This window comes from Cupressus sempervirens, chromosome 8 (genome assembly GCF_028749045.1).
Source record: "Cupressus sempervirens isolate cs-2001-9-10 chromosome 8, ASM2874904v1, whole genome shotgun sequence".
In the NCBI taxonomy this organism is placed as follows: Eukaryota; Viridiplantae; Streptophyta; class Pinopsida; order Cupressales; family Cupressaceae; genus Cupressus; species Cupressus sempervirens.
Genome location: NC_143125.1, coordinates 405,886,309 through 405,913,149, shown reverse-complemented (window position 1 = coordinate 405,913,149; position 26,841 = coordinate 405,886,309). Strand labels below are relative to the sequence as shown.

The following is a 26,841-nucleotide window of genomic DNA, read 5'->3' as shown; positions in this document are numbered from 1 at the left end:
TTTATTTTTATTGGGAGCTTTTTCACCTTCATAACTGCCTATTATGATATCACCATCCATTAAGCTTAACGTGTGGTATTTCAGTTGTAATGTTGATATGCTATTGTCTCCTAGTCATCGTGTCTCCTCATCATATGTTAAATGTGTTCATGATTATCACGATCGGTTTTTGGGAGTTTTTGCATGTCATGTTCTGTTGTTCCTAGCTTCTTCTGCTATTTTCTTGTTGAGAAGATTTATTTGTGTTTATCGTTTGTGTCATTTTTTCGAGTGCTAAGCATGGGACTGAGACTGAAGCATCAAGTACTGGAGTATAGCTTACGGGTTACACTGAAGATACCTTGTCACAGATGCCATCTCTCTTTGTTGGTATCCTTCTTTGCATGCCACTTGCGGTTCACTCATCAGATAGTCGGAAGCTAGCAAAGAATTTACGATGATCAAAGCTCATGCCTTCTATTATAGAGAGCAACAAGATATTAGATTAAATAAAACGTTGCATCGTGTCCTCTGCATTTGTCTTTTAGCGGATTCATCAGCAGCGGTGCAGCCAGATTAGTTGCTATCATCTCAGAGATAAGTATTCCTTTATTTAGTTATGAATATATGTTTCTTTTAGTTGGCACTTCCCTCTGTCAAAATCATCTTGTATGGCCATGTTTCATTCTCGTCAGTTTTGATATTCACGGGAGTTAATTCTAAAGATTCATAACAGTCCATATTTTTTTTATCAAGTCATACTCCTATCGTGGATGTCACCGTCTTTCTTTGTTATTATGTCTTCGTGCCAGTTTATTTTGTTACTCGCGGTGTATCAATTTGGCGTTTGGTCGTAGTGGTGGAGGTTAGATACCGGAAAAGTAATGATGAAAATTTCACTGAGATTGGGGAATAGTTTGTTACAATGATCACATCGCTGAAACTAGGATGTGCTTGGTGACAACATAAAAAGTACCACTAAGATCGAGGCAGAGTATGTTAAATAGTTATGTCTATTTGAGTGAAAGGAGGGAACTAGCAATTGCAGAGACATGTTTTTTGGTGAAGGGAAATCTCAGGAGCTAGAGTGACGGAATCCTCTTTACGCTGACAAGCTTGACACCATTGTGGGATGACCTTGCGCCTTCCAAAGTCACACTGAAGATCTTGCTTTAATAACCAGGTGTAGGGAAGTCATAACAGTAAGCAACTTTCAATAGCGATAAAAGGAATTGTCACACGCATCGGGTGTAGAGAGAGTTGCAACATTTTGAACCCATTGCAGGGAAACATACAACATTCTAAGAGGTCAGACGATTGACTGCTTAATAGTGAGACTCACCATCATTATTAGATGCCAATGTGCAACTGGAACAAATACTGTCATCGTATATATAACTGCATATTGGTAACTTATGCACTCATTGGAGCCTCACGTCAAACCGTGACTTACAGTGAGACCAAAAGGTGTACTACAGAGTATCAAGAAGGAGGATTGAAGACAGTTCTAAATATAAACAACACTGGGTGGTGTAACTGCTGCCGTGACTTCTGAGCATTGCCAAGTCGTCTTTGATATAGACTCGTATGTTGCTGAAAAGGAACCATGCATACCGGCCCAAGTGTTGGGAAACTGTGTGCGTGCATTTGGAGTTTATAGTGGCTATATAAAAGAAAGAATTGCTGAAGAAATTTATTCAAGAAAATAAATATCTCTTGATGACATGCATGGAGAAAAGCAATGATCTTCAGAGGGAAAAAATTCAGCTTTAGAGGGAGTTCTTTGTTGAGAGGGAGTCTTTCTAGTGTCCCTTCCTTTTATACATTTTTCTAATGATTGTGTTTTTTTAAGACTTGTGTTGGAAAAGAGTTTAAATTGTGATTTTATGAGTTATTTGATTGCAGGAAGCAATGAAGTGATTGTGTAGACTGTATGAGGATGTTACTTACTGAATTAATTTGCATATGAGATTCAGAGGGAGCTTGGGTTTTAGAGGGAGATGTTCAGCCTCAGAGGGAGGTTACATTCTCTTCTTATTATTGTGATCAAAATAATTTGTAATTAAGAGGCAGTACTTATGGAATCCTCTTTATCGTTATATATGTTTGTGATACTTGTGGGATTTGTAAAATTTAAGACTTAAATGGAACTAAGTTTTGTTTTGTTATGTCTATTTCATTCATGTCAAATCAACAATGAAATTGTAAGATTAGTTATGATAACTCTTTCACTATGCAATAGTGAACATCATGTTGAGAGAGTCCATGATGTCATCACGTTGAGAGATTCTATGATGGGAGTTGATGTCATGTTGAGAGATTCCGTAATAGTTCACATTGAGAGAGTCCATGAACAAAGGCTTAACTGCGAGTCTTGCAAATTTTCATGTTGAGTTATTCCATGAATATGATTGGTTGTTACAAATTTTCATGTTGAGTTATTCCATGAATATGATTGGTTGTTAGAGGTTTTCATGTTGAGTGATTCCGTGAATGTGATTGTTATAGGTTTTCATTAATCTTATAGAATATATTGTAAGATTTTATCATTAAAATTTTGGTTGCAGTTTTGTGTGCTAAAGATCTCTCTGGCTAAGAGGGAGTGTTGAAGATAGTAGCTGCGATATAGATCTTTATATGAACGTTATTACCGTTATTGTCATCTTCAGTTGAAAAGGACACTTAAAGTTTAATTTGTAATATTATAAATGTAAATGACATGTGTCATTCACATGCATTGAGGCATGAATATTTGAAGAGTCATATTTAATTATAGGAGTTATGAGAAACTCAAGAGACCTTCGGTTAGAATATGAAGAGTCTCTTCTATTGTTATAAATTCGCATCATGCGATAAGCATTGTACACTTGATCATTTCATTATCAATAAAGATATTTTTGTGTTGTGTGGCTAGGTTTTTCCCTTCATTCTCGAAGGGTTTTCCCAGGATATTTCTGGTGTTCTCTTTTCAGTTTTTGTCTATTTATTATGTCTGATTATTTCCATAGATTTCTGGGCTCTAGTTTCAACATTCTCATGCTTTGACAAAACAAATCACAACTTGGTTAAATCAAGAAAATAATAGTTGTTGTTAGAATCCCGACTTTACAAGGTCAAAGCTTAACCATTCTCATTCTTTGATGAAATGGCTCACAACTTGGCTGATTCGATTGGCCTTCTACAGTTATCGTTTTCAGCCAAAAATGCTTTATGTACCTCATGCAGTAGTGCAATCAATTCCTGTAGGTTCTGATAATAATATTCTTTGTAGTTAAAAAAAACTCTTACTCCAAACATAGAGGAATCAAACGATAATAGTCTTATTGATTTGTGTGGAAGTCAAGTACAACACAAGAGTCTTTACAAATGTCAATTCCCTAGTCTGGCTGCCAAAAGAAACATATTTGCATCAACTTTGTTGGGTGGATATTTTGCAACTGACAGTTTTGGGTAAAAATCCAGTTGCAAAATAGGATGACTAGCCACAACGTGTGAGATAGAGTCTCTCCTAACTTAAAGGGAAGACTCCCCCTTCTCACCATTCCTTGGATCAACTCAAGATAAGTAAGAAGTCGAGAGATTTTATAAAATGGGTGTTACCAATATCCTTTCTTCTTAACTTTAAAGAAAGAATCCACTTACTTGTAGAGCGAGTAATGGGTAGGGTGAATCTTTAACTACATTTCTATCAAGAGCTGGAAACAGTGATACCGATAAACCTTCACTAACTCAAAGGCTAGTTGAAAATGTACCGGTTTGGCTCTAAGTCTGGTTGTACTATCATATTGAAAAGCTTTACAATTAGGGCAGAAAGACTCCTAAAAGTAAGAATAACTTAACTATTTTGTGAATTAAGAAAGAAGTAAAAGCTACAGACAAAGCTTCTAGCTATATATTTCCACAACTGCTCCCAGTCAAAGCTTCGGCTCCGATTGCTTCTTAAATCACTATGCTCTTTTATTGAACACACAAAAATAACATGAATGAAAGACAATAGGCACAAATTACAGTCAAAGCTTCTAATTTGCTCTATCACAATTGCTTCTAGTCAAAGATTCAAATCCAATTGCTTCTTTTATTCACTTTTCTCCCAACTTTGTACTACACAATCAAAGTTATGCTTGCACAAATGTGGCAGAGCTTTCTTGCATACAACAAAAGATGATTTTTACAATGAGGGGGCACTCCTTTATATAGGCACAGGAGTTGAGAAAAAGGTGGAGGAAAAAGTGAGAGCAACTCAACCAACTTTGACCTAGTCTAAGTAGAAGAGAAATTAGAGGGTTACATGCAACTGGACGTGCAAGTAGCATTACATCTTTTAACATATATGTAACTCTCATTACATGTAATTACATTTTTTTAGGCCATGCATCCTCTCCAACTACAAATATGAAAGAAGAAGAAATAAGACAAAAGAAAAGGAAACAATCTTAGCGATTGTTTTGAAGGGCCTTGCACTTGATGATGCAGTCCCGGATGATCATAGGATTGGAAGTTCCTGTACTTTGTGTCATTGCATCCACCTTGATAACTATGGTGTTACATCTTTTGATTACCTTTGACTTTGATGAATTGTCAGCTGTCATGTGGAGACTTGATGTGATCCAGCTTTCCTCGCTCAAGTTGTCATGAATTCTCCTTTGTAGATCAACATAAATTGGAGTCCCTGACACTTTGAAAACCTTCTTGATGATGTCCGGATGTAAACTCATAATAACTTTCCATTAGTACCTTCAACTTTTTTTTAAAAAAATTTTTAAATTTTTTTTCTTTAAGTGCTTGGTGCATGGGAATGTGTGCAAATGGAGATTGCTGATTTTCAAACGTGACTTGCTTTTCAAGATGTTATTAATGTTAAGTAACATGGATTGTGTCAGCGAATGTAATAATATTGCCATTGTTATAGATATGTTTCAAATGCAGATTTGGATCTCATATAAGTATGAGAGAAGATGTCTTTTGAAGAGACATGTCTCTAAGGTTTAAACATCATTAGTTAGTATAAAACAATATAACTAACCATATGTATAATATATACATTATTATATATATAATTAATATAATATAATTTATTTAATATATATATATATATATATATATATAGATATAAAGGAATATTTATATTATTATCAATAATGAAACTCATGATCATATCAATCTGACTATAACTACAAACTTAACACTCCCTCTTAGTTAGGAAAGATTGATACAAAACATATTATGTTCTTGAGTATATGAAGAGATATCATCTCAGTATGATATTCCTAGAATGACATATTTAAGGATATCAACATAAATCCATCAACGCACACATATATTACATATGGAATTCGCTACAATTCATAATGAGACTAAATTTCTCAACACATTTGCTTTTAGCAAGGAGGGAAATTAAGCAAATACTATAACTTTAATATAAGTTTGAATACCATTTTAAGTGTGGTCTATAATAGATTTAAGTTATGGTGTCTGGCAGTATCCGGCTCGAAGAACCATAACAATTTTCATGGTGTCCGACAAAATCCGGCCTACTAACAATGACACCAATAATTTTCAGATCCGGCCTAATAACCATGATGGATATCAATGTGTCTGGCAAAATTCGACCTAATAACAATCACACCAATAATTTTCATGGTGTCCGGCAAGATCCGACCTAATAACCATGATGGATATCAATGTGTCCAGCAAAATTTGGCCTAATAACAATGACACCAATAACCTTCAACACTTTTGGTGTTAGAAGGTTGGCCATCTATTGATAAGATCGTCACCTTACAATAGTTACCTTCTGTTCATTATCATAACTTCCGGCACACTGGGACAACAACTTAATGTAGTCCATTATGATAATAGGTCTAGTTATTGATAAGATCACCACCTTTCAATAACTCCCCTCTAAATATATACATCAATGAAAGATTGTCATCTTTCATGACATAACTACAACATCATGTAGTAACTCACATGATATCCACCATGAACCAAGTCAGAGGGTGGACCCACCATAGCTGCTACTAGAGTGTGGAACAAAGGGTTTTCACCTCATACTTCTCTCTCATAGAGAAGGGCACATCACGAAAGATTTCTCTTAGAACTTCACCTCATAGAAAAGATATCATCTACGAAGGATTGCATCTCAAACTTTCTCCCTTTGAACATCGATCGTGGGAAATCAGGTCCTCTAGTTACTTCCTCAAAAAAACTCTCTTCACCCAAGGATACCTGTTGAACTCACTCTGAATCAGATATCAATCTTTAGATTTTCTAGCGATAAGTCAATACTTCCTCATAATATACATAGGAGTAGGCCCGTCAACATGTAATCACCCACATGTATTTCTAGACTCCTTCTGGGTATCAATCTTTTAAGCTCTTGCGTTGCCTTCGAAGAAGTGTCATACTCCCTCTTAATGTAGAAGACTCATAATCTTAATCATCAAAGATGAGAGCCTCATTTTATCCATCTTGATCATTAGGGTCTTTGAAGCTACTATCATCAGGTTGATTCTGCACAATATCTGGCAGCATGTTTAAGTACCAACTTTCTTTTCCTGTAAGAACATCCTTAATCATAAAGTAAAAGATCAAGGCAAATAAACTTTATAGTATATATAGAAATTACAAATAAGAGAGAGATAAATGTCATAAATAAGAATACTTATCTGCACATGAAGATTCAAAATTTTCTTCTTAGATTATTTGAGAATGGAACATCTCCCCTCTAAAAATGGGAATGGAACATTGACTATTATTCCCCCCACAATGTAAAATTTCCTCTTATTCTTATAATTCAATTATGATAAACTTTAATAAGACAATCACGCATGAGAGATATCAACCTCTAATAATGTTATCTGAGAAGAGCTCACATTGATACCATGTCCACCACCCAACAAGGTGTTTTACTTTTATGCCAATATCATATCTTTGTACCTATTGTATAGATTTTCTCCCCTTGCAAATTCAAACAATTTGATGCCAATATAATCAAACTCCACTTTATATTACTATTGTATTTTGTAACATAAGTTGCACATTACTCTGAAATACTGGATTGCATTGCTTTAGCTATAATTATCTTAGCAATAATCTCCACCAAGTATGCCAACAACTGACATATAATGAACTTTAGAACCTATATTAGCTTAGATCAATATATGAAAACCCTCAATATTTATCAATCAAGGTAGATAGTGTCGCGCTTCTAGTATTGTCAACTTGGGCTATCTCCTTTTTTCAACTTTCCACTGTAGTTGTGCATCATCCCTTTGATTTTATATAATGTTTTGAGTCCTTGTTTGAATCTAGCACAAAACACTTATTTTTCCATAAGCATCTCCAATAGAAGCTATGGTGATCATAAGAAATGGAAGTTCCTCATTCATATAAATGAAATATAGCTCCCAAATCTTCAACATCAATCTTTATGCCTACAACAATACAATGAGGGGTAAAAAATTCTATAGTTATAGTCCATACAAAAGATGCAACAAAAGAAATGTGTTTTGTATCCTTTCACATAAAAAACCATTCTTACATTGAGTGTGTTCAAAAATGACTTCTCTCATGTGATCAAATCATTGTCATTGGATCTTCCCCTAATCGTTGCATCAGACAGTGTATATCTTTATGCTAAGAATCTCAGTCAGTATTGAGTATGATTTTGAGTAGTAGGTGAGGCATAATAGATGGGGATTTATCTAGTTATTTATGTATGGAAATAGAGTCTACTATAGCTGCTTCGTCCGATGATCATCACATGATACAATGATAGTCAGGCTCTCTTTGAATCTCAATCTCCCTCTTCCTACAATAACATTCTTGGAGGAAAAGATCAAGGTACATAACTCTTATAGAACGTAAAAATAAGAGAGAGAATACTATAATACTCAGATCCTAATAATAATTAGTACTAAACATATATTAATAATAATCATAATGATGTAATATTATTCCTTGAGAATAATATAATTACTCTATTCAAGATGATATTCTTATTCGATGTTTATAATAAGACTATTGGAAACTCCCAATAATGATTATTCAACATGTTCATCCTTACTTTACTTGGAGCTCACCAAGCACATAAAAATTATACTAATATCTTAAACATATTAATAAATGAAAACAACTCAAAAGAGTGTTTCTTGTACCTTAATAGGATCGGTAGGTACTTCTCATACCTTATAGGGTTGGTAGTTGCCCAATCCCTTTGTTCTTTAAGGCGTCACTATTCGGTATGTTTTTATTTATTGCATACAATCACTATTGATTGGATGGCATATTCATCAAGGTTTATATTACAAGGTTGTTGACTGGCTAAGGCTCATTTCCCTACCTTATTAGGTACGTGGGGTGACAGTCTGAAGTACCTTGTATAATGGTAGTCTTCTCCACAATGTCTTAGATGGTCAACATCCCTTCGTCACCATGGATCTTCTTTATTAATCATTTAGGATGCCAACAAGGAACATGCACTTGTTAGTTTGTACAATCTCTTCACATGGGTGCCCGCCTTGCAAATTCTTGTGTTAACTTTTGCCAAGGTTATATCGTATGCCACAGTCATTCCTACTTGCATTGTCTTCTCCATGCAGGTCACATCATAAGGTGATTGGATGAATTTTATATTCGTGTTCTTTGACCTTCGATTACAAAGTGGGCATGAGATTTCCTTCCAATTTATGCAGGTAGGATTTAATACCAATATCCTTTTGCTTGAAAATTGTTTGTATCGTACTGCAAAACTTAGGTAGTTAGTATCAAACATTATCCGAGGTCATCAAATTTCAACATCAAACACTACCCAATGTAGTCATCTATTCAAGAAATGAATCGACGCTTAGAATACTTTTGATCTCTTCTCGGGCTAGCCAGACTAAATGAAAAAGACTAAGGCTCAGAATCTTTGTGGTCTCCTATGCAAATATGCACACCAAAATATCGAAAAGCATTTGCACTGAAGGCCCAAATACTACCAAAACAAATAGAGATATGACTCTTGTAGATATTCTTGCTCCACTTCTTGAGCCAAGTGCACATTCATTTATACATTAACAATTTGCAGTTTAAGCAAGATACCATTTTGATTTAAATACGATTGCTGCAGATTCAATTTAGTTTCCTTCTTGTTATGGATTTCATGCGATAAATGAGAAAAAGAAAAAATCTTGTTTGGGTGGGTTAGGGGGTCTATGAGCCTAGTTGATTAAATATGGGAGCTCGTGTAGTTCCACAAGTTGGATCGGGCCTTGTGAGTCAGAATCACTGCTAGGATCAGACTGGGTGTTGCAGTGGTAATAACTTGACGCTTGTGTTGACACCAAATGATGAACTATAGTGGACATCAAATCTTAGATGAAGTCATTGGTGAAAACCTTTATCTGCATGAGCAAAGATCTGCATTGATTGGCATATTGTGTGAGTGGAATCTTCAAATATGGCAATCAACCAAGAAAGGATTGGTTGGACTCGCATTTGTCACATGAACAAAAATATCTTGCACCAGACAATATGGGAGCTGCAAATGATCTAGTTTGTTGTTTGAGTCAAAATTTCTATGCAGAATAGGCTTCTAACTAGTCTACTGATTTGGATTAGAATTTCTATCCAATATAAGAAATCGACTAGAATCTTGTATAAATCAATTGACTAATTTATTTCCTTTGATTTTGATTTATCTTTCAATCATGTAGGTGTGAAAGAAAATATCTAACAATCACCTTCAACGTCATGTTTGCAACAGTATTCCGTGTTGGTACTTCCATTAGATTTTCCCTATCATGATGCCCTATTCCTATTTTTTTTTTTATTATTCAATTTACATCTGCAATTAGGCTCTGATACCATGTTAAGTAACATGGATTGTGTTTGCAAATGTAATAACATTGCTATTGTTATAGATATGTTTCAAATGTAGATTTGGATCTCATATAAGTATGAGAGAAGGAGACATGTCTCCAAGGTTTAAACATCATTAGTTAGTATAAAATAATATAACTAACCATATGTATAATATATACATTATTATATATATATATATATATATATATATATATATATATATATATATATATATATATATATATATATATATATATATATATATATATATATATATATATATATATATATATATATATATATATATAAAGGAATATTGATATTTACATGGAAAATGGATTACATGTAAGTGCAACATGTAACAAGGGATGAAGGATGAGATGGAATGCGAAGGCGGATGGAAGATGCACTTTTCATGCAAGTGCGAATCACGGATGAGATGGAAAGCATGGAAAGATGTGGAAATATATAATTGCTCTCATGAATGCATGAATGTATATGGAGGGATGGAAATGGAAAATGGAAAAGGGATAATGAACTTTATAGTCATCTTTGGTGAAAAGAAGTCAAAGTACATGGAAGATGAAAATGACAACTTTTTGACTTTTGAAAAAGTGACTTTTAATCAAAATTGAACCTTTTTGATACAATTACACGTAAGGCTTTTTGTGTAATCGTGTCGTACAAGTGGATGCGGAAAGTGAGATGAGTGAAAACAGAAGTGGAAAATGGGATTACATGTATGTCTGAATGGTGAATGAGATGGTAAACATGTAATTGCATTTGTCGGATGAAATGTGAGATGTCATGGCATGGAAATGGAATGTGGAATGTGATGATGCTTTCGCATGAAATGAAACAAGAACTTTTTGGGAAAGAACTTGCAATTTCTCCAAGTGGAGAAAACTGGCAAACAAGCACAAAGCACAAAAAACAAAAGAAAAACATACCTTTGGAAAGCGACTCAAACATGCCAAGATGTAGAGCACTCCAACACACATTCGAAATTGAAACTTGGGAAAGAACCAAAAACATGAAAATGAACAAATTCTTCATTTTTAAAGAAAAAATGCATTTTCCATGGCATAGATTTCAACAAGTGGCAATCATCAAGCAATTATGTGCATAAAATAGCAAGATAAGCACAAATTAAATAGCAAGAAAGAAGAAGTCCACTTACATGAAGATTAAGTGCCAAAAATGAAGAAGAAAGATGCTCCAATGTTGAAAAATTCTCCAAAAATGCTAAGACTTTCCAACTTTGTAAATTTGAATGGGAAAGGGCAGCAAACAGGGTGTAGTTGTTAAAAGATGCCAAAACGTGCCCTAAGAATGCCCCAAGATCCAATGTTTTTGGGATGCATGTGCTTGGGACGTTTTTGGTAAAAAACGTTTTTCACCAAGATTCATGAGTAAATCAATTTGGTGTTTAAAGTTTAAACACCAAAATATGCACCAACATGCAATGTAATCAGCAAATAAGGCCACAAATCGATTTGGATTGGGGCAAAAATATTGATAAAAAATAGAGTTATTTGTTTATTTCTTCAAAAACGTGCCCTAGATTTGAGCTTCCAATAACGTTTTTGAGCATGTTAGAATCATTTTTGATGTATGAAAACACATTGCCAAGCAAAAATGCCTCCAATGAAAATGATTTCATGCAAATCCATCAAGAAAATCTCCCTTATTGATCAAAATCAGGTTCTTGGAAGGCAAAGCCATGCATTTCTTCAAAATCAGACTTTTTGGAGGGCAATACACATTTTAAAATATGCTTTAAGTTAAAATCGGATCTTTTTGGATGCATAGCATGTTTTAAAATCTTTCAAGGATAATCAAACCTTTTTGGGTCAATGACACGTTTTAAAATGTGCAAGTGATCAAAATCACACCTTTTGGAGGGCAATGCACATTTTAAGTTACATCTCACATTTTGGATGCAAAGGCATAAAAACTTACCTTTTGATGCAATGGCATCAAAAACGTCCACTTATGATAACTTTTTGATGTAATGACATCAAAAAGGTCCACTTATGCTTTCAAGTGTGAACTTCATATGCAGTGACATGTAAAATGTCCACTTTTGATGGATTTTACATGTAATTGCATATAAAAGGTCCACTTTTGATAACTTTTTATCATTTAATCAATTTAATTTCATAAAAATGTTAATAAATAGGACATAAACAATATTAATATATCATATTTGAAAATACAAGACATAAATATCATTTAAAAAGTAACATCTAATTGGGCATTTGATTTAAAAATAAAAAATTAAATTGAGAACTATATAGTTATATAGTCACTTTAAGTGAAAAATCAAAAAGTAACTCAACTTAAAATTGTAACCTAAAGTGCACTATAGTCACTTTAAGTTAAAAATTTAAAGATAAAGTAACTTAAAAACATAACAAAAAGTGAATTTAAGTTATATTTATCAAAAAGTAAAAGTGAAATTAGAAATATAACATGATATTTTAATTTGTGTTGTTGCATAAAAAAGGTCCACTTTTGAGGCACTAAAATGATCATAACTCTTGACTAACAACTCCGATTGAGCTCTAGGTTAGACCAAAACGATGGAAAAACAGAAAGCCATGACATGAGCAAACTCAAATGACTCAAAACCAACAAACGCAAACTCAAAGCAAAGAAAAGGACAATGAAGGCCTCAAAAATCAAGCAAAGGCTTGATAGAAAGCAAAATGAAAAAGACTTGAATAAAGCTTTCAGTAAAACAATTTGATATATGAATTGGAATTGATCGATTGATCAACATTAAGCAATTGAATATCAAATTCAACTTAGAGAAATGCGAAAGTAGTTTGAAAAAGTTTCGTATTGTTACCAGCAATTTGTGGTGATAAATTGCAGGACAACAAACTTAAGTAAAGCCAAGAAATAATCTTTTTGAATGAATTATCTCGGACCAAAATAATACCTGTATCTGAAAACTTCGGAATTAATTGGCAGTGGAAGATTTTATGATTTTGCGCACTTGCGTAATATAAAACTTATTCCTCTTGCAAATATTAAAATGTATGCTTATCCGGTTTTATGAATTGCCTCTTATAAAATTGCCCATGGTTCTTGATAAATTTGATAATAAACCTATGTATTATAAAGCTTTGCTGTGATAAACAAAGCTTTAGAGTGTTATTTATCTTGCGACAATTTAGGGCAATTTAAACTTGTATATTTGCAGAAATAAAGTTTCCATGACATAACTTGCCTTATTAATATTCTGCGTTGGGCATTGGCAATACCGATAAATATTAAATATATGTATAAACTTCAAATATACTTTCGGCATTAATCTCATTTCTTGACAATACGCAAGGTTCCAATAAAGCGTTGGTTTTCTATCAAAGACGTTTAATATTTTCTTTCTTGTCAGAATAGTGAATAAAATTTCCAATTGAGTTGTTCAGTTTTAACCAAAATTTTATCACAAATCAAATATTACCTAAACTTGGTCAAAACATGCATTATGACCAACATTTCTTTCTCATAAATTGAGAACTTATGCTTCGCTTCTTTTAGCTTCCTACTTTGATATGCTATGGGGTGTTTATTTTGCATTAAAACAACTCCTATTCTCTCTCCTGAAGCATTACATTCCAAAACAAAAGGGAGTGAAAAATCTGGGATTGTTCAGTATTGGGCATAAACTCATTACCTCCTTAAGCCTGTCAAAGGCTTGTTGAGCTGCAAGGTTTAATACAAATGCTCCTTTCTTAGTAAGTTTAGTTAAGGGTGCATCAAGCTATGAGAATTTCTTTACGAACCTTCTATGGGAGCTGCATAATCCTAGAAATCCTCTCAGCTAAGTTATATTGGTTGATGAAAACTCTTTTCTAGCTTTGGATAAGTTCAAGGCTGCAAGGACAGCTTTGGCCCTTGAAATGAGTAGAGAAATACAAATAGATTATTCTGTGAAGGAAAAAATTCCATAATTGTTAGAAGCAATCACTGCCACTGCTGTTGTAGGTTCATCTCCTGATTGGCCACTTGCTGCTGGTCCTGCTCCTCCTTGGGTTGCTGTTGCTTATGTCTACTTTTCTGTTTATGCAAATACTGGTCAGTCTGACCCTATTGAGGTCCCTAATTACTATCCTAAGACTGGAAAGTAATGCTCAAGACGATGGTAACCATAAAATGTTAATAATGTTTAGACTTAATTGATTAGCATTAGCATTTTGGTTGGCTGCGAGCAATATGACCATTACTAATTAGTATCGAGAAGCCTGCTATTCTGATATATATAGTTCAAGCTCTTTCTTAGTATCATAGATTCCAATCTCTTTCTTAGCTTATTAGTGATGTTGTTATGCCTTCTTTGTACAAATAATTTGTGTATTTATTTTAAGTAATTATTAGAAAAGAAGATAATGATATTTATTTTTGGTTGCAATTCAGGCAATTTACAGATCCTCTAGTAGCAGTGGCAACTTTTGATTTTCTCAATCGGAATAAAACAAAGTTGTTAAGTGCCTTCCCAAGTTTGCTCCCTCAGGTATGATTAACTTTCGTTATATATTTTTTAATACTCTAGATTCTTCTGGTGAACAAACTTGTCTAATAACAGCCTTTTGAAGGAGGGTACAAAGAATATCAATGCAATGTGATATTAGTAATTACGACATTCTTTTTGTTTTTTCCGAGTATATTTGGAACTTAATACGACTTTTAAGTCTGGCTTCAAGACTAATCTGTTGAATATTAAAAAAATGAATGCTTGCAAATCATCATGTTATCTGTACTTTGCTCAAATTGTTATTTAAACTTAGTCCTTTCTATTTGCAGTATTTTCCTCTGTTTCTGAAATTGATTGCGTGGAATGGAGAGATGTAAGTATATCATCCAGTATACTAATATTTAATAGTTTTTTAGATTTTCTTTAATCTTTCTTTTAATTGCAATTCTTATTCATGGTGTGCGTTGAACAATTCTTGTACAAAAATTCATTGTGACAGGTACAACTTAATTGAAAATTACACAATGAAGACCAGTGGTTGTAGTCTCTATTGAATTCTAAACCCATATTTCTATAACATATTGTAAGATGACGCCAATACATATTTTTTTGCTATTTTGGGTCTATGGCTAATATTAATCTCACTTGCAGTCACTGGTGCTCAAATGAAATTTGATCAATATCCACTCTGTGCCACTTACCATTTGACTGACACTCTACAATTGTTTGACCAATTTTGTCCAGGCACACTCTTCCCTGCTCTATGCCAGACCGGCACTTGCTTGACTGATATTCCCTTGATGTTAGGTTTACACTCGCTTTGAAAGTTGCCATGTCGTGAGCCTAAATCAGATCTTAGCCAAATTGAGTGGATTACAGTTGAATGGAGGCCGGCCCAGTTATGGAAACCAAAGGTTGAAAACTCAGATTCAGACTCTTCTCAGCAGCCCAAGATTTTGACTAGGACTTGGGACAGCACATACTCGACAAAAAAACCTCATAGTTACACACAAAAGAAGAAATCAATGCTAAGTCTAGTTTCACTTTCAATTTGTCATACATCAAGCATTACACCTGTCATATGAGACTCGAACTCTCAAAATTTGAATTTTCAATTGCTATTTGTTATGTTCAGGTGCTAGAAGAATTGAAACTTAGGGCTTGGGAGTCCAAGCCTAAGACTCCGGAGACTTGAGTAGGATTCGACTGAGTACTCGGCCATATAGGCTAGATTTGGTCCAGGAGTCCTAGTTGAGTTGGTTCGGGCAGCTCAAGGATTCGGGAGTTTGCAGAGTTTTGAAGAGTACTTGTAGAGTCTTTCCAAGTGACTAATATTTTGTTCAAGACCTAAATTAGGATTTATCTTGTTAAAAGGCATTTCAATTGGTACATGTATACTCTTAAATATTTTTAATTTTTAGTAAGAATTTTTATTTTAGGGCAAAATATAACATCCCAAAGGGGACATTACATACCAATCTTTGCTTCACACTTGACTAGCATCTATTCAACATTTAATTTGCACACTTCAGATGCCTAGCAAACATGTGCCAAGCACTTGATTGGTAAAGGACCTGCACCTTATACCTGATTGATGTTTAACTGGACATTTTTGGTTCTGTAAGTGGGACAATGTTAGTGTTTTAATTTGTACCTTTCAAGGCAACACAAAATGGAACAGTGTAAGGTATAAGTTAAAACATTTCTTTGGATTCTTAAAGAAAACTCCCTTTTGAGAAGAGTGGAGGAGATCATAGTTTCCTTGTTACTTGACTTTGATGGATCATTCATAGGCAATCCTGGTCCCTTAGGGCTGGGTTGTGTTCTTAGGTTGCATTCAGGGAGGATTGTATCAGCAGTAGCCTACAAAATCTAAGATGGCTTTAAAAATGTAGCTGAAGCTCAGGCCTAGCAAAGAGACATTCTATTTCCCATCTACCCATTGAAGGAGACTTGTTGAATACAAACAATGCTCTGAGCTTAAGACATGTATCCAATTGGAAACTGAAATATATTTTCTCAAAGGCTTGGGAAGTCTTATCTTCCTTATGCAACTACCATATTTCTTACTGCAACAAAGAGGGTAGCGAAATAGCAGACATTTTGACAAAAACTGATCTATTTTAAAGTGGGAGTTCCCAGATTTAGAAGCACTCGCCATTCTATGTATCTCTAAACATACAATTCCACAAACCAGAATGAAGAAAAAAACAAAAAAACTGGAGAGTTCATTTCCAACACTTTTCCACTTTGCCATTTCACTATTTATACACACAACACTTTGCCTTGACAACATTTTGACATCCTTTTCACAACTTTGATTGCATTTCACAACACTTTGACAACTTTTATTATTTAGTGAAATTTTCATAACTTCATCTTCAATTCCCATCTTTAACACTTATTATTTTCACTACTTTTTCAACTCCATATTTATAAGGCAAATTTCTTGTAATCATCACCTCAACTTATGTAAGGATTGAAGGGGGACATTGACCTAGAGGCGGTTTTCCTGAAGGAAATCCTCGCCGAACCCAGATTTTGCAATTGATATTCAACCCTGAGGAAACTGCCTTGTTCCACACCTCAACCTAGGAATTCTTGACTTGACACACCTATTCCTCAAGACCTAGGAGACTAAAAAATGCGAAGAATGTTGCCAATCTAAGGACAACTAAGCTATTGAGTGAAAAAAAGAGGGGGTCTCCATATGCAATGAGGCTTTTTTGTCTACAACACTACACTACCACATCTGTGCATTAATTTGAATGATTTCAAGGGAACGATTAAATCGAGATAAACTCAATGCTTAGGGGGTCAATTATGGTCCACCAATTTATCTAGGCCATGCATAACAAGTGCATTGGTATTTTCCAGAAATTCGAAAGATCAATCCATGTGATACCAATTAGATCAGCTTCTTCATTTTTCTCTCAATAGCAACACATGAAGGAAACTAACTGAAACCACCTACACCAGCTTAAGGCAACTAGATGTTTTTCAATACATCTATAGCAATCAAGGACCCTCTACTATTAGGTTATTTTACTGACTTCAGAATAAGCCATAATCTGAGCAGATACGACTATTTCCCATTCTACATTGGTGTTGGTTTTACAATCCAGCTTTCTTAACTTGCCTTTGATGGATGTAACACATACATTCCTAGCTGGGCTTGGATTTCCAATCCTGTTGAGAATTGTTTTGCACTGTATACTGGCCACTCCCGGAATGAAAATTTTGCAGTTTCTGATTTGTTGGCTAAATTCTAATTTTTCTTGGTAAAATCTGATTTGGTTTGCTTTTTTTCTGATTTTTCTGATTTGTTGGGTGCTTTTTTGAGAGTTTATGATTTTGTGAGTTTTTGATGATAAATGATAAAATTCTTGGAAATAAACGGAATGCTGAAAGACACAACAAAATACTATGCAATTGAAGGGAAATTAATCTGATTTTTTATAGTTATTTATAATTTATTAATTGCTACTAACAAGGCCGTTCCAGGCATATAATGAACTAATTGATATAAGAGCATCCAAATTGAAATGTTCAGACCTGCAATTCTGATTTTTCCCTCTTCAAATCTGCTGTGGACAATACAAGGGGTTTGTTCTTGATCTGATTGCAAAATCCAGTATGTCCAGCTAGAGGTACCTGGAAACACCTACCAGGCTGTATGGCTGAAGATTGCAGTATTTTTTCCCTGCAACTCACTGATTTAATCTGTCGCAGACTTCATAATGACTAATACTGTCCCAGAAAACCGATATTTTAACTGATCTACTGTTTTAATGGCTAAATGCCAAGTATTGAGGTGTATGGCTAAGCCTGGGTGTTTGCAATGCATTGTATAGTCTCAAACTTCAAGATCTACAGCTTCCCACTGATATTTACCTTTTCCAATTCAGCTCCGAGAATTTCCTTCCAAGATGTTGCTTCTCACTCATGCTGTTAATGATGATCTTAGAGAATACCCTTAGATGATCTCTCATACCTGCAAGCATTCAATCTTCTGAGAGTTTTCATTCTAAGAGGATTTTTACGGCTGATAAACTCCTGCTAAGAGCTCAACCTCAAGAATGCCAAGTAGAAGATGAGTTCTTGATGATGAAAATGGCTCCAAATATGTTTCTTTATTCATTTGTCTTTCCCTCCAAAGGAGTTCGAACATCTCCAGGATTTCTCTCAATTAAATTACATGAATTTTATTAAAAGTCATAATCCCATTAAGTCATTGACCCATGAAGGTCTCATTCTCATAAATATAACACTTCTTTATTAATTACTTATGATTTTAATTTTTAATCACCTAGGATAGTGTGCCATGGGTCCACTTTACTTCTATTTTAATAATATAAACTGACTTAATTTAATCACTTTAGTATTTAATTATTTAACCCAAACTATAGGCAATAATTTAGTTATCCTCAATTTATTTATAAGCTCCTCATTTGGACTCCAAACTGAATCTGACTGCTAGCACCAGCCCACAGATGATGTTTGACTCTTGCAGGGTAACTGATGATCTCCCCCTAAAATTAGGGATCATTTCCATAAAAATAGGAAATGCAACCAGAGTCTCTCCAAGACGATCATGGAGGTCCTTTGATGTGTTCCAGTAATGTCTCTACAAGCCCCTGGATGGGTTCCATATCCGTTCTGCTGATCTATGGGAACCTGTATAATAGGCCAACCTCTGCTGACATTTGAATTGCCTAAGGAGGGGTCATTACACTGCAGGTATAAAAATACACTTCTTAGAAATTATGAGCCCAACTTCTTGAAAATTGCATAGACAATAATCACCCTTTATTCATGAGAATTTGTTGAAAGCTTTTCATGTACTTGACCTTGACTGTATGGTTTGAAATAACTGATCATAATAGGTAGCTGAAGTTAATTATTAATGAATCCTAACCTAAGTGTTTAACATTGCTTAGAAAGCTTCTTCCTTCATAAATTTTTTATATTTACTGCTAGGTGCCTGTTACTCTAATTTCGGACTATAAATTTTCTCTGACCTTTTCTTTCTGTTAATTGCTCTGATATTAGTATAAATATAGTCCCATAAGTTCAACGTAGTAGTTGTGTGACTAACTTCCTATTTTGTCCTTAAGCAGGTTAGAAAAACAATTTTTGTCTCTTCTACCTGGATTAATGGCTCCTGGATCTTTTCTACCTTTGCTTCCTGCCCTTACTGATTTACCAAGTGAGTTTCTTCTTTCCTGCATAAACAGTAAATTTATCTCCATCGTCGTAAAGTCGCAAAAAATACAGTTTCATTAAAAAATGATCCCAGATCCACTATATGAAACAATTTTGTTTAGAAAGTCCGTATAGATGAACTGACGTGGATGTACATTGGAACAAAAATTTCTTTTTGAATCTATAGCATGTTGATATAGAAAGCCCAGCCCATTCTTTATGAAGTAGGTGGACATGTACTTAGTGATATTGTTCTTTGTTCTGTTTGTTACTCTTGAATGTGATCTTGTTTGCATCATCTGTTATATATGCTATTTGTTGTAGATCTGGCTTCAAGTTTTAGTGGTATAATATGGTAATAGAGGTTTTCTTTTTATTCTATTGACATGTCTGGGAAGCAAATATAAATGATTTAATCTTTCTCTCCACTGTAAGTCTAAATTTTGAATTTTTTTTTTGCCTTACGAATATGAGCAGCTCTAGTAGTAGCCTTGGAAAACTCAGAAAGGAGCTCAGGATCGTTAGTCGGAAATAGTACAGATTTTATTCAAAAAAGTCAAACACCCGAGGTAGGTTTAATTATTCACAGAACATTCTAAACTTATTGAAGGGTAATTGCTCTATTTTCCTTAAAGAGGATTGGAATTTGATGTCTATAATTTCCTTTTCAGCAGAATCTGTTACAACTCATGGATGAAGCTTATACTGGCTCCACAATAGAGGACCGTGGTGGGGATTCTGGTGATGAGAATGTTGGATCTAGGGATGATGCAGATGCTTTATTTCTTGATCTTCTTAAGGATGAAAATGATGGTTTAGCGGTAAGGAGTTTTTGTACTTTTTTTGCACACAGTCTGTAGTCACTGTTTTGTACATTGTTATTTAAATGTCAGTAAAATTACCAATACTAAAATTTGTTGTCACCTTCTTTTGGAATGTTTGAAAAGCATTAATGCCTCTTGTGGAACTAATTAAGAGAGATGCAAAGAACAGTATTGTGTTCATAATATTCTATTTACTACATAATAAGTGTATTTTGCATTAATGTGCCTGTAATTTAAAGCCTTTTATTGTGAATTTAAGTTTGTATTGGAAGGCATCTTCAACAGCCTTCCATGTTCTTGAAGTTTGAGGCACCCACTAATAGCAGTTTGATTTATACGATAATGCCTTTGTAGAAGTTTTAAAGTTTTTCTATATGCATTCAAACATGAATACATGTGGCACAGCAGAGATTTTGCCGAGGTATGTTCAAAATACTTGATATCATTGTGTAACTTTATATTCATGTATGATGCCTAAGTCAATTTAAATGATCAAAGCTCTAGTTAGCACTTCAAAGATTTTTAGGCATAGATATGAACTGTCACAAACTGCATAATTCTGACAGAGAAAAGCAAAAAGAGTGGATCTTAGCTCTGTAATCTATTTTAATACCTGTAGCTTTTGTAACATATTAGCTCTTGTGGAATCGTTCACTTGTGAATTTCAGTAAAATTGATTAATGTTTTTAAAGGCTGTCCAAAATTCCAAATACTTGTAAGTTGGAATCTTCAAACGGTCATCTTCCATGAAGTAATGTCATATAATACCTTCATAATGGAATGAATCTAAGTTTCTAGATAAGCTTCATGCTTTCTTTATACTTTTCTACGTTACACTAAGTTCTTAAGATGGGGATGGTAGAAAATGTGGTGGTGAGGCTGGTGGGGTACATTTTTGGATGGTAGGGAATCAAAGGTTTTTTGAAGGGAATGGTAAGTAAAAAACACCGAAAATTCAACAAATAGAGGAAATAGTACTTGTGTTTGGAAAGGAGCTTTGTGACTAGCCTAGAAGACTAAAAGTTGCCTCACCACTGCTGGTTTCTCTATGCTTTCCTCTAGCCCTTTACCTTGCTTGGATCCTCTTGCATGCTTTCATCTCAACTTCCTGCGCTAGCTTGGGTGTTGGTTTGGTCTGTTTGTGTTCTCACTTTTTGTCTATGTCCTTTTCACATTATTGAATTAATTGTTGTTTTTCTCTCCACTAGCATTGGCTGCCACTATTCCTAATCAATGCAAGGTAAGTTGGATGACATGGTCTAGTAGTTGGAGGGCACTTGAAAGGGTGGGGCGTTTATGGCGATTGAGGTGGTCATTTTCCATACACCTTTTTGCAATGCGTTAACAAGTGAGGGCGTCAGAATTCTTGATGAAGCCAAGTTCAAGGTGGTCATCGATGGTGTTAGAGGTATTGCTGGAGGTTAACATGGAGGAGGGGAAGAAGATAATTCTCTGCCTTTCCCCTTGAAATCCTTGTTTGTTGAAGCTTATGAGGATATGGTTGATGTTGTTTGTAGAGAGGAATCTAGATTCAACAATATTGCTATCTTTTTGGTTGCTCATGATTGTTCACACTCTTCGATCAATGGATTGAAAAGTTTGGGGAAAGAAACTTGGTATCCACACTTGATTTTGCAAAATGACATAAAAGGGTTTATTTGTTGTCTTCTTCAATAACCACACCATGCAAAAAAAACAGGTAGGAAGTAGTTCTTGAATGTGGGTGACTCTATTCAAAATTTTGCTGTGGTCTCTTGAGATTTTAGATGGAGAAGTTATGTCATCTTGAAAAAGTTAAAACTTTCCATCCTAGCTATGGGCCTTTGTTTCAATATTTTCTTTGCTAGGGAGAGTTCTCCAATTGGAGAATTAAAAGTCACCCTATCCCATATAGATGCTAGTGTTCTAATAGCATTCTCTTCCAGAGTGGAAATCTCAAACCAAATTGGTATTAAATTGGGAGGCAAACTTTTTCTTTCCAAAGTTTAGGGTTTGAGTGGGCTAATTGGCTGTTTTCTTTGTAAAGCCGAAGACCATCACAAGAAAGACTAATGTAAAATGAAGAGAAAATCCTCGAATAGTTCAAACCCAAGATTTCTTTGAAATCTAAGAGTTCAAAGAGCATGTGCAAGAAGTTATTGTTATTGTTAATGCAATCATTACCACGTTTTTTTATGTTTATTAGTTAAAAGTTTAAAGCTCACTTAGTATGCCAATTTTGCTTTGCAATTCTTAAACTTATTCTTGGTTTGCTCCCAAAGTTCGGAAACTCTACTCACCATTGTGTTCAAATTTCAATGCAATCATTGTTATCTTTCTAATATTTATTTATTCAAGCTTTTCCCTGCTGCCATCCCCAGACTTAGGCCCTTGGTTTCCTCTTCAGTAAACTTCGTGGAACTATGTTAGACAGGCTAAATGGGCCATTTCTAGTGTTTCCATAGAAGGGTACATTGTGTATATGCTTGAAATTTTGATGGTTAAGTACAAAACGTGGCAATTAGCCTTATCTTATGCTTAACATGATGACTCCAACTCGGAAAGTGCCAAAACAATTCTTCAATGGAGGTGTAACTTGAATATGCCTCTTCAAGTGAAACTTTATCATCTTCCATAACATTAACCTGTATAATAGAGAAATAGGCATGCTTTAAGTGATTGTGAATCCATCTTGCAATTTCATTTAATTTTTTTTCTTTTTACAAAGCCATTGAATGGAACATGACATAAATGACAAGGTCAAAGATGACCAGGGTTTGGAATGAGACTCCTGATTTGATGAAAACCCAAGGTTTTAGCTTGAAATTTGACACGATATGAAATTTTTTGTATGGTTGGGTACAATAAGGTTCTTCTTTGCAAGCATTCCATATGTAATTTATGAATTATTCATTATTGACAATCTACATTTATTTTTTGATTTTGTATTTTAATTCAGTACAAAACTGTAGGAAGTTTACTAATTCAAAGTTAAAATTCTTTAAGAAAGATATGCATATCTGAACAGATTTTTGAGTCTTTGTAATTTGTTCGTGTGATTCAGGTTTTGGTTGTTATTGGTGGAGACCTCCTTCAGGGTGATCTTTTTTAAGATATAGAGTTTGCAGCGCTTTTTTTTTCTAGGTTAAATTTTTTTGACCTGTATATACACTGGGATGAGTGTGTGACAATCTTCGAGTGATTTCCTATCAAGTACAGAGTGAATTTTCCTCATCATTTGGTGTGTAGATTGTAATTTAATATCCAGATTTTACAGTCTGTTCACGTTATATGAGGTTTTCATAGGTGCACGTTTCGCTATTGTTTGGCTCTAGAGTGTTTTCCATCTTTGTTCAAGTTTTTGAAAGAATTCTTGAAAGTTTAAATGATATAAGAATGTATTGCAGGGTAGCATTAGCATTCCTTTCTACAAATGTTGTATAAGGGTTGCAGGTGGATATGGCTTTGGATAATGTTGGATTATATTTTTCGTTTGGTTGCTTGTTTGGATTTGTTCGACATGATAGACATAATATGGATTCCATATTTTTTGATACTCAAGCTTTGCAAAACTTAGATAAATAGTTCAAGTCCCATCTGGCACATTTGAGAAAACTAGTTTTGATGTTGATTATGTTACAGATTCTAAGAGTGGCCAAATGTTGTCTAGAACTTCTTTGGGGTTACTGCAAAGATAAAATCCCAAGAAGTTGTTTCTGCTAAAAATCTACCCCTACTGCATGATAATTGTGCATTGCGGTGAATTGGCATTGTTAATCATTTAAAAAATCTTTAATATGTTTTTGATGATACATCAGCATTTACTAATAGGTTTGTTATGATCATGAAATTCATGTATAGGAACGCCACTGGACGTCTCAAGGAATGGCTGCTACATTACAAGCTGCCATAGGTCCATCACAATCAGAAAGACTAAAACAGATTTTACAGGTTGCACCTCGGCTAGTTAAAGAATATTTCAGAATCGCATTGCGTGATTTTAATCACTGTATGTAAATTTTACTTTCGATGTACGTGAATGTAAAATCTTTATCTAACTACCGTTGAATGTATATGAACTTTTCAAATTAAATTGTGACTGTTTGTAAGTAAACTTTTTTCTTTTGTTGGTAACAGCTTTGATTTGCGCACTAATCCCTCTTATCATGGCAAGGAATGATGCATTGTTTCCAGATAAAAAGTTTGCCTCAGAGGTTTGTATGCAAGTTTTTTTTCGTTTGCTCACACTCCAGATTTCAGTTGTGGTTATTATCAATATATGAATATGTGTGCATGCATTTTGAAGGGTGAAATCAAATATAGTACATTCATTTTACAAAGGATTTACTCCTCATCAGCATATGAGCTGCCTATTAAAAATAAAGATTATCAATCTTTAACTGAAGAATGGAAATTGTGGCCCTAATTGCCATTGCTTTACTAGGCAAAGAAAATTTTGAAAATTCCATTTCTTATGAAATCCATAATCGATACATTACAATTTGTTTATACACACACATTTACAGAGAGAGAGAGAGAGAGAGAGAGAGAGGCTGTACTTATTGTTGGCATATATCAAAGAGGTGTTTCCATGTGGTAATTGTTTTCTTTAGGTGGTTTCAATGTACATAGTTGGCTCTATTACTAGTGGAACTGCCTCTAATTCATTCTTGGCATTGGCTGGACGTTGCCTAAAAACCTATGTTCCACGGAGTTTCCAGGATGAGGACATGTTTCCGGTATGGGTACGGCTCAAAGATAAAATTTAGGGCATGGGACGTCAAGGGACGACTATTAAAAAAATTAGGAGAAATATATATATATATATATATATAGAGAGAGAGAGAGAGAGAGAGAGAGAGAGAGTTCAAATATACATATCATAACATTGATAAACCATTCACCATAGACATTTTAGAAGCTCAATATATAGAAAATTAACAAAGTTCAAATACTTTCATTGTAAGAATATGGTGTACATATAACAAAAATGCCCAAAGACTCAAAGTTTCATGCATGAAATGACAAAAATGTAAACAATGGACACTCTTTTATTGCTAAAATACTTAACAGTAAACAATAACATAGAAGTCCAATTCCATAATCAGCTGTCCATAATAATATTAAAATGTAAATACTATAGCTAAACTACTAAACAATAAGCATTGAAGTTTGCGATAATAAATAGCTATCCATAATCAGTAGATGGTATGTGTAAGAGTCTCAATCAAGTAAATTTGATACCATAACATCCTCTTTCAAGTATTGTTCACTCCTGGACCAACTGCTCCTCTTGCTGCTCTTCTCCTATGCGAATTTGAAAATGAATTTTGTTTCATTTTTTGGTTATTTTATGCTTAGATTAGGTTTTGATATTGTTAAATGTGGTTTGGGTGTCTTTGGGGACCAACCAATTTTTTAACATTGATAGTCCAAAAAGGGTTTGAGCCATAGGGGATGGCTTGAAGTCCCTGGGACGGGTAGGGGACTTCTAGTCATCCCCCTGTACCCTACTGCTTTGAAAGTGCCATTTCGGAAACGTCCCCTTTTTTCGAAATAAAGGAAAGGAATTTGGGGATGGGAAATTCTTGTCCCCACATCCCCATACCGTCCTCGAGATGAGTGTGGGGGAAATTTAGCAAGGGACGAGTCCCTGTGGAGCACTACTAAAAACCAATAAAGAATATTATTAATGTGGGGCTTTTGTGCGTGGGGAGCACCCTTATATTGAGCTGCCACAAAGATCGTGCATTTGTTTGCAATTGTGATCATTGTTAAATACAAACAGTAGTTTTTTATTGTCTTTCCAAAGTTTTCAATGTGGTTTCTTGACAATGAGGATTAGATGTAATTGTTGCTTTCATATAAAACCTTTCAAGACATTTTTTTTCTCTATTGCCAAAAATATTCAGTCCCATCTCTATCCTCAAAGGAGCAATGATTCTAATATTAAGTTATGGTTTTCTTTATTGCAAGTTTGAAATCCTTAGTAGATTTTCCCCAATGATAAGGTAAACATTTGTAGCAAGGAAGTTTCAGATGCATGTCTGGAGTTTGACATTAACCATAAATTATTACCATTAAGCTGAAGCTAACATACATGTAACAAAATTCAACAAAACCTTGTTCCATAACTATAAAGAGTTGTACAAGCTGATCCTTGATGTAACAATTTTTTAGTAAAAATTCTTTCTTGATTCAAAGATAGAGATTCCTTTGTAACAAGTATGAAATGAGAATGGGTTGGTTACATTGATGGCTATATTATCTTTGACTCTTGCTTATTTTCATTACAAAGTATTTACTCTTTCATTTTCTTCGTCCATAACTTTTTTCATTTGAATGTTCATTAAAATTATGTTATTGGCAATATTTATTAGTTCTTACCAAGGCAAGAATACTTATGCATTCATTGAATTCATTTTTTTTATTAGCTTAACCAATCATCGCATAGAATTAAAACATTTGAACAAAAATCTAGTCTATATTTATTTTATATTTTAAATAATTATAAAAATATCA

At 34.2% G+C, this 26,841-nt stretch overlaps 1 protein-coding gene across 7 annotated transcripts in view; it reads left to right on the top strand.

The window, feature by feature from the left end:
• Nucleotides 1–26,841, top strand: part of LOC149542998 (AP-5 complex subunit zeta-1) — a 175,866-nt gene that overhangs the window by 60,953 nt on the left and 88,072 nt on the right. For 3 of the 7 annotated variants that reach the window (XM_089797919.1, XM_089797921.1, XM_089797923.1), the window contains exons 4-10: nt 14,254–14,350; nt 14,641–14,684; nt 19,432–19,520; nt 19,994–20,085; nt 20,191–20,337; nt 24,181–24,328; nt 24,457–24,533. In XM_089797919.1, the coding sequence (XP_089654045.1) occupies nt 14,254–14,350; nt 14,641–14,684; nt 19,432–19,520; nt 19,994–20,085; nt 20,191–20,337; nt 24,181–24,328; nt 24,457–24,533 (694 nt within the window). Of the gene's footprint in view, nt 1–14,253; nt 14,351–14,640; nt 14,685–19,431; nt 19,521–19,993; nt 20,086–20,187; nt 20,338–24,180; nt 24,329–24,456; nt 24,534–26,841 lie in introns of all 7 variants that reach the window. The other 4 variants (XM_089797918.1, XM_089797920.1, XM_089797922.1 and 1 more) reach the window with 2 other exon arrangements.